We start from the raw sequence: 8,820 nt of genomic DNA, 5'->3' as shown, positions 1-8,820 counted from the left end.
GCACCAAAGATAGATACAGATGCTTTCTAGACCAAGTTCAGGAGAGATCTTGGTGCCATATTCGAGCTGCCTTTTATATATGCTCATACTGCTATCCCAGATACTTAACAGGCTGGTCTAACAGTGGCCTGGGTAGCTTTCTGATGAGCATCTAAGTCACTGTCAAAGTCCAAAGTCAAAGTGGTCTGAGTGCAGCCCTATATCTTTTGTTGCCTCAGCTCCTGCATCTTTAAAGCAAGGACAGTAACACACCTCAGCAAGGCTACAGAGGTGTTCAGGTCCCAGTAAAGGGGATAACATGGCTACTTTTACAGGCAAATATGTACTGTGCTGTAAAACCAGGAGCCTGGTTTTAGAGGAGTTTGTCATATCCAAGAGCTTACTAAAGAATTTGACACTTCAAATAGAAAATCCAAGAGTTAAAAAAGGGTTATAGAAGTTAGCAAGACTGCACCCTGGCATCTATAGCAGCAATTTCACATTGAGTAAGCTGTATTCTAGCTTAGCTATTTCCAAATGGCACTGGAATGTGATTTACAATTTCATCCTGCAGTTGACTGCTAACATACATATATATAGTACAACAAAGATACACATAAGGGTGAGTTATTGCCTTTTCATTGCACACCCTTTCCTAAACATCTGGAGCTTTATTTACATGGCACTTAGTCTTCCTCTGAAGAGTATCTTTGCCTGGAAAAAAAATATATGCAACAGCTACAAAAGATGAGGAGGAAGAGAACAGTATGGCTAATAATGAGAACACCAACAGCAAAAATGTACAAGGTTTTGTCACAGTAATCCTGGGGCTGGTGAAAAGGTGGGATGAAATTTGGCAGGTACACTGAAAACACCCAGTAGTTCCCAAGAATGAACCAGAGGAAGAGGAAGATGCTGAGGGTTAGATGGATGTAGTACTTGTGAGCGTTCTGCCTCCAGGGGTATTCGTCGTCATCATCATCATCAATCACAACAGACTTGGAAAGCAGTTGCCTCATCTTGGTTGAGTCGTACAGCAGCAGAGTCACCTGGAACCATTGGGGAGAAAAGGGAATGAGTAAATTGTGGAAAGTCTGAACATCTCCTGACCACTGCCAACCTTTGGACCAAACTAAAATTGAGTGTGGGAAAGTGAGGTACAAGAAATCTGAGGAGCTCAAAATGAGACAGATCCTTGGTGAGATTTTTAGGCCAGACATTGGAAAAATAACTTGCCAATGGCATGATAGAAAAGCATAGGAACAGATTATGTGGGGAAATGGCAGCAGTTTTCACACTGGAGATTTAAAAAACCAAATTAGAGTAATTGCTAAATGAGCTGAGGAGGGAAGTTCCTGCCTAGTTGTGGGTGGATTTGTCTCCCCTCGTTGCTTTCCATTACCATGTAGGTGAATCAACTGAGAACAGGATTCTCTTGCTCTACTTTGTACAACTGTTCAATTGTGTATTGACTAAATATTTGCTGGAAAAGCCAGCTCTTTTCCTAACCCAGTTGTTGGCAAAGGTAAGACAGGAAACCCTTGGATTTATGGATCTCATCTATATCACTCCACATCACTAACCACTCCATAGAAAATCTATCCCTCTGTACATTGCTTTGCCACGCTGTAGTTGAAGCAAATTCTGGCTGTTGCTCACACTGATAATAATGCAGAATATATGGTTATGGAGCAGAAAGGCATGAATTCGGCAAGACTGTCCAGATACTGTAGAGTGGCTGCATCGTGTTGGTGAACAACTACAGGTTATCAAAGCTTTTAAAAGACTGGAGGCGCTGAAAAAGCCAAATAGATCAGATCCATGTGGCCAGAATGAGTAGTCATTAAATTACATCTATCACAGGACAGTGTTCTTTCAAGACCTCATCCTGTACTCATCCTATACCCATTCTTAGAGTGTCCATAAATCTCTAAGTCTCAGATTTCAAGCTAGCTAAGTGTACTGCTCAGGCACAACTCCCATACACCTGTAGCAGTCAGTGCAGTCCCATGAGTGCAACTGGGTAGAACCAAGGGGTGGGATTCAGCTAGAAGATCAAGCACTATGAGATGACAAAAGTTAGCCAAATCAAGTTCAGATATATTGCCAGCCTGCAAAAAAACACTGTCCTGTGTCAGCTGAAACCAAATTCAATCCAGTATTTGATGTCGGTAGAAATATTAACCGACCCACTTACTCTGGGTGATAAAAAGTGATTTCAAATCAGCAACAGCTAAGAGATAGTCAGCATTTTTGATGAATGCTTCCATTCATTAGCCTGAGAAGTTCCTTTCAAATCTGATCTTTTCTAAAGCATTGTTAAATTGCCTTTGAATCTACAGATAAGTCCAGAGGTGTGATCAAATGTCTAAACATTTGCCAGGAGAACTCATAGCATTCACATAGCAAGATTAAGTACTAGATTAAGTACTTTCTTGCTTCTCCTTTTACTTATTTGCTGCCCAAAGATCCTCAGAGGGATAATTGGTTTCCCAGTGCTGTACTGCAGTTTGCTTATAACTGTGAAGGAGTTCAGGGGATGTAGAGATCTACAGATAGTTTCCCTGATCTTTCAGTCCTGGCAAAGAAAAGGACCTGGATGCATTAGCTAAGGGGCCTGTCAAAGTGGGGCCATCCTTTGCCCTGGAGTCATCGCAGAGCTACAGCTTTATAGTGCCCAGGGTGTGACATGGGTATAAGTAGCCAAGTAGCCATCCTCTGCTGGCTCAGTAAAGATAAATGAGCATGGTCCACTAGAAGAGAGCTGGCTGTGCCCAGATTAATAGGCACAGCAATGCAAGGGTACATTTACTTAGGGTTGAAAGCCATGCTACTGTGTGGTCACTGCTTCTAACCATGCTGAAGTGTGATAAATTGAACCCGTGCAGCACTATGAGCAAACACCTGCGAAAATGAAGGAGGCTTGGAGGACTGTTTGAGGAAATAGGACTTCATTTCCCATAGCCAGCCATGTTATGCAGTCTTTTCTATCAGTGGGTTTGATAGCAGACATACTGTAAGAGAAAGTCATACCACAGTGTATGGGACAATGCTGAAGGGAACTCATTAGCATTTCACTTGGCTGATGGGTGCCCTGAGTGTTGGAACAAGTGCAGTTCAATCCAGATAGCTGTCTCCTGTACTGCATGCACATGGCTGTCTGGTGCCCTCATTTTGTCTTAACCAGTAAGTCAAAGTCTAGTCACACAAAGTATTTTTCACACATAGAATGCACATTACCTTTAAGCTGCCAATCACGCCACCCACCAACAGATATAATGGAATTAGTGGCTGAACTGGGCAATCTTCCAAAAACTTCATTCCTGAACAGCAAAAATTAATAATGTTTGTTATCTTGAGTGATCAAACGGTGCAACAAGCTGTACAGTGCAAACTAAAATTCTGCACTAAAGTACAGTTCTTAGACCCAAGATATGTACCCAGTGTCTGTTGAAGTGGGAGCTGAATTAAGTGGGGTTTGCATCTCCCACTGCAGGAGTGAGGGCTGTGAGCAAGCAAAGGGCAGGAGGGGAGCAAATCTAACTACTTAACTACTCTGGCTTCCATTTTAACATATGATAAATGAACAACTGACTAAGCTGGTCAGGAAGTTTTCATCAGAAGTAGAAAAAAATCATTGAAAATTAGTACCATTTATAAATATATATATTTTTTCATCTGATAACCTACTCCCAGGCCTCTCCTATTAGCACCATGTTTGTAGCATGTTTCTGAGTCAGATTCCTTAAAGCTTGGGTGCCAGTGCTTGTGGGAGCTCCTGGAACCATTTCAGTTTCCCAGGCAGCTAATAGGGAACGAGGGATGCTCAAATTTCTAGGCTGTTTGGTTGCTGGAGAATAAAAAGCACTGGTTGTTATGGAGCTGGGGATCCTGGCAACCCTCAAATCTACTGCTAGCATGAGAAAGCTGAGTAAGTTTTAGGGAAGGGAATGTATGGTGGTACAAGGCTGATGCTGGCATTAGACACTGAAGCTTATGATACAGGTCTGTGGCAGTGAGACTCATCTGTCCAAATTTAGATGTCTGCAATGCAGGCATCTATATCTGAACTAGTTTCCTAGACTCTCCTTATGGTCAATAGGGAGAAATAGACCCTTCTAAAATTCAATTCATCTCTTCCTAAGATAGGCATTTAAAATAGGTCAGATGAATTGTGCCCTGAAAGTGCTTCTTTCTCTCTATAACTGTACAAGGAATCTAGACAGCCAGCTGTAAGTACCTAAAGTTAGCTGAGCTGAATCATTTGCCCAAGTCTCCTACGCACTGGTGTCTTTAAATAATTTTAAATTCTTCATTACCCTATAATTTTATTGTCATTGAGCCCATATTTCGAGACTTCTACTGTTCAGTTGCAGAAGCCAGAAAGGATTTTCTGTTTTCTTCTTGCTGTGAAACTCATTTTCTAGGAGATCTTTTTTACTTTTCTCATAACAATTGGTTGTCATTTTGATGCAGGACACTTAGAGCAATGTGCTGGCCTTAGTGCTAAACATTTCTCTGGTGGAACGCCTTGTTTTCATGTTCAAAACTACATCAAAAAGGCAGTTTGGCGTCAGGAAAAAGATGTCAGTGATTTGATGGGGTGCGGGTTTGGATTTTTTGTTGTTGTTTGGGTTGGGGTTTTTTTGCCTTCTTCTGCAGCTGTGGTTCTCTTCAGTGGATTTGATGGATTTGCCCACCAAATCCACTGCTATGGGTGCTCTAGAACATTGCTGGTGTGCTAAACCTCTCCTGTACTGCTTGCATAGCATAATATGGATATCCTGGATTGTGGTTCCTTTGCTATGGATCTTACATTAGTCATAACATGCAGTGACCTGCTATGGAGAAGCATAGGGATTATTCTAGACTAAATATTTAGTACTAAGCCTCTTGTAATTGAAAAGGGCTGGACTTGGATGGACTTGGACTCTCTTCCTTTCTGTCTGCTATTTCTAAGCCTGCAATTTTTTGTCCATTTTGCCACTAACACTGAAACCTATTCAGACTCCCAACTTTAAAAAGGTGGGCAATAGAGAAATCATTGAGAATTCTGTCATTTTCAGAAAGCAGCTGCCAGTGTTTCCAGAGTCCTTGGCTGTATAATAGCCTGCTTGAAAAGCAGCTGGCCAGGGATCTTAGGGAATATATATAAGTGTAAGAACCCAGACAATTGCTGTTTCCAATGCACTACTGAGATATTGATTTGAGAGAAAAAAAATAGGCAAGAAAACATGCCAATTTTCTTTCATGGAGTTAAGATTCTGTTTCCCAGACCAATCTGTTATGGAATCCTTTCATATATGTAACATGACAGCACTCAGACTTGGGAACAATTTGAATGACAGGCAGTGTTACTCTGTAGTTTTGAGGAGAATGTTCCAGGCAGATATGACAGCAAAAGAAAAGATGAAAGGAATTAGTACATTTATAACTTTAAAAATACAGTACTGTGGGTGAATGGGAAATATGGACCTACTGCTGGCAGATAAGCACTGACATTTGCTACAATGAAATTGAGGCATATGTGTAATGCAGAGATCAGTTCACACATGGCATGTGCTTTATTTGGGAACACCCAGACCAGCAGGAGAGCATCAGTGCTTCCTTTCCATGGGCACCAGCTTTGCTCCCCTTTGGCTCTTGGTGATGGGGGTCGGTGGGCGATGAGAAATCCAAGCTCTGCTGTGAATCCAGTGCTTCCAGTGACCTGCCCTGGCACACAGCACTGGCCTTGTTTTAACTGCTCCGCTCTTCTCAGACAGCTGGAAATGGCTGAAATGCACCTCATAACAAAGGACTTCTTTAAAAAATCTACACTGTGATTTACAGCACTACCAAGATTTTAAAATATACACTGTTATTGTGTAATTACTACCAGTAATTCACCGCTGTGTTTTAACTTATATTGTTGTAATTTGCTTGTTAACATCTGAAAATATCTCAGCTTCCCTCTGCAGAAAGCACAAGCCAAAATGACTGGAGGGGCACCAGCATGATCTCTGCAATCATGAAAACAGATTGTTATCAAAAAATCAGAGGCTTCTGCTTGGATAATAAATACCTGCATTTGCCTTGACATATAGTTTTTCTAAAAATACCTTTGAAGGTACACAGCCACAGAATACCAATATTGTCTGACAATGCAATATTGCAGTGACATCATCTCTTCATTTTGGTGAGTTGTGGAAAAAGAAGGGCTCTGCCTTTGGTGGGGGAGATGACCACAACCCCAGGCTAATATCTTACCATGCACTTTGCATTTCTCACTGATTTTAAAGGTATTATAAAATATCCCTAAGAAACATTATTTCAAAGCAGTCAGATTCCAGTGTGGATCCATTTCCAGAAGGCTTGCTGTCAACATGCACACAAGCTGTACCACACTTGAAATCATACCTTCTCACCCCTACCCCACAGCTCAGGCATGTTCAGACTGGGGAAAAGCTAAAGCCAAAATCCTCTTATGGGATGAATAGCAATTTTAAGTCATGGATAAGCATAGGAGCCTAAGTGTTGAGATGGAACAGTTGAGGCCATCTCTCAAGTTCCTAATTGCTCTTTAATCCCTAATTAGAACTCCCTAATTCCTAATTAGGACTCCCTAATCAGAGCCCTATCACAGTCATTTCTGGTACTGAGGAGACCCCAGATAAAGGAAGCAGGGTTGGCATTCAGCTGAACCCATTTTTTCACATTTCTGGCCAAAAAGAGATGCCTGCAGTTGGGCTCATTGTCCAGAGTCCCTCAAAAGTAATCTTATCCTATTGCAGACATCCAAAGGAGGCTGTGGGAATTTCACTATCAGAAATGCCCATTTCCCTTAATTGACAGCAAGGGCAAAACAGAATACTGAGCTTGGTTACAGCCACGTACAGTCCAGATTGAGTTGTGATTTATCCCACCCACAATGCCTGTGTATAGAGCTCATTTGCACCATCACTCTTTAATTATAAGGCAGAAGACGAACAGCTCCTCAAGGACAACAAGACGGAATTAATGTTAGGGTTTCTGAGGACAAGACATAAAATTTAGTATCTGGATACTCTGGAAAAAGACATTCAAAATCTAAGAAATGACATCTGATAAAGTTGAGAACTACATCTAGAAGAGAAAACCTAAATGTAAATAAAAAACAAGAAATCTCTGACAGGGAAAAGCTCTGCCAGAAACCATCTGGGCTTGTAATGCACCATAAGCTAAATAAGAGCCAGTGAGCTGGTACAGAGAGCGTCTTTTCTTCTGAGGTGCATTTACAGGAATCCTGCATGTTAAACAGAGGAGCTAATTATTCTGTGCTGCTCATTCCTCAGGTCTCAGCTGAGTCTTGTGTTCTGTCATATTTTTTGAGGAGGAAAAATAAGCTATGCATACCAGAGGCCAAAAGAGGAAGGCAAACGTATAAGAAAGCTACAAAAAAGTGACCTGTGAGGTCAGGTTGGAAGAATTGGAAGAAGGATGGAGGGGAGTTATAATAGGACCCTTCAAATATTTCAAAGCTTCCTTGGGTAGGACAGTCACCAATGTATCTTTGTGTGTAGGACAGGCTACAGGCTATTTCATTTGCCATAGGGGAGACTTAGGTTGGATGTGGGGAAAATTATTTTGTCTGAGAGAGCAGTAAGATGCTGAAATAGGCTCTGTGGGGAGCTGTGGAATTTTCTTGAGTCAGGGGAAGCCCCAGGTCTGCCAGAGGGGTCCTGAGCATGTGAGCTGGTCTAAAAGGGGAGGCAGGGTGGTACCTCTGCCTGTGTGCCTCAAGTCAGGGTCACGGCCCCTGGGAAGGGTGTGGAGGGTCCAAAGGAAGCAATGAAGTATTGGGAAATGTGCTAGAAAATGTGCCTTAAAAAACCCTCTATTAATGATAAGAGAAAACTGATCCTCAGGAAAGAAAAGAGCCTTACACAGTTTGAAAATGTTTAACATTCTGCAGCTCAAAATATTTTCCTTTCCTTTCTTAAACAGTTGATCCTTAATTCTACTTGCAAAGCCAGCCTTCGGGTGGTTATAAAAAGACAGATGAGCCAAAAAACAGGTCGCATTTTCAAAAAGGTGGAGAAATAGCAGACTAGACAATCTTGTCTTCCCTTCCAGCCCTGTGCTTCTGGGGTTTTTGCAGTGCAGTTAATACAGAGGAAGCCTGATTAATGAAATCTTCTCATGTGTCGGATGCTGAGCTTCCACCCCCAGACAGAGCTGAAACACCCACAGACCTCTGCCAGTTGCTGGTAGCCTAAGCAGCAATTGAGCTGAAGCAAACACGCCAATAAAAAAGTGAATTAAAATAGATCTGAGACACAGACCATACCAGCAACTTCATGGTGAAAAGAAGTCACAGAGTGGTTTAGGTTGGAAGGGACCTCTAGAGGTCATCTGGACCAGCCCAACAATGGAAAATGTTCAGATGCCCTCCAAATAAGCAATGCACTGCCAGAAAATTCAGAGTTATGGTTAGATATAGAGAAACCCAGACCCTGTTAGATTACAGAGATGTACCAGCAAGGAGTCCAACTGTCCTAACTCCCGTCCTATGCTAAAGTGACCCACACTGGAGGTGTATTTAAGACAAGTAGTTTCTGAATTCAAGAACTGCTTGCTCCCCTCCATACAGTGTGGACTGTCTGAAGCTTAATTACACGTTTAATGATTGGAAACTTCAAGGTTTCCAACTCCTTTCTCCCACAAGATGCATTAACTTGCCAGGCAGTGTCAGAAAATTCAAATTACAGAAGTGCTTCTGTAGTTAACTTACCTGTAAAAGTCATGGACAATGGTAAGGCAAGGAAAGCAAGGAGCCCAAATATAAAGCATGCTGTGAATGGCAAAAAAAAAAAAAAAAAA

At 41.8% G+C, this 8,820-nt stretch overlaps 1 protein-coding gene across 1 annotated transcript in view; it reads right to left on the bottom strand.

The window, feature by feature from the left end:
• Positions 1–665: 665 nt before the first annotated feature.
• The window catches only part of TMEM272 (transmembrane protein 272), a 14,409-nt gene continuing 6,254 nt past the window's right edge, over positions 666–8,820 (bottom strand). Inside the window, exons 2-4 of the mRNA XM_042866363.1 lie at positions 8,732–8,791; positions 3,220–3,302; positions 666–1,028 (exon numbers count right to left, since the gene is read on the bottom strand). Of these exons, the coding sequence (XP_042722297.1) occupies positions 666–1,028; positions 3,220–3,302; positions 8,732–8,791 (506 nt within the window). The remainder of the gene's footprint in view (positions 1,029–3,219; positions 3,303–8,731; positions 8,792–8,820) is intronic.

Source organism: Lagopus leucura, unplaced genomic scaffold, assembly GCF_019238085.1.
Source record: "Lagopus leucura isolate 7727_CA_CO unplaced genomic scaffold, USGS_WTPT01 Super-Scaffold_100001, whole genome shotgun sequence".
Classification (NCBI taxonomy): Eukaryota; Metazoa; Chordata; class Aves; order Galliformes; family Phasianidae; genus Lagopus; species Lagopus leucura.
The sequence above is the reverse complement of the archived record's forward strand: the minus strand, read 5'-3'. Positions and strand labels throughout refer to the sequence as shown.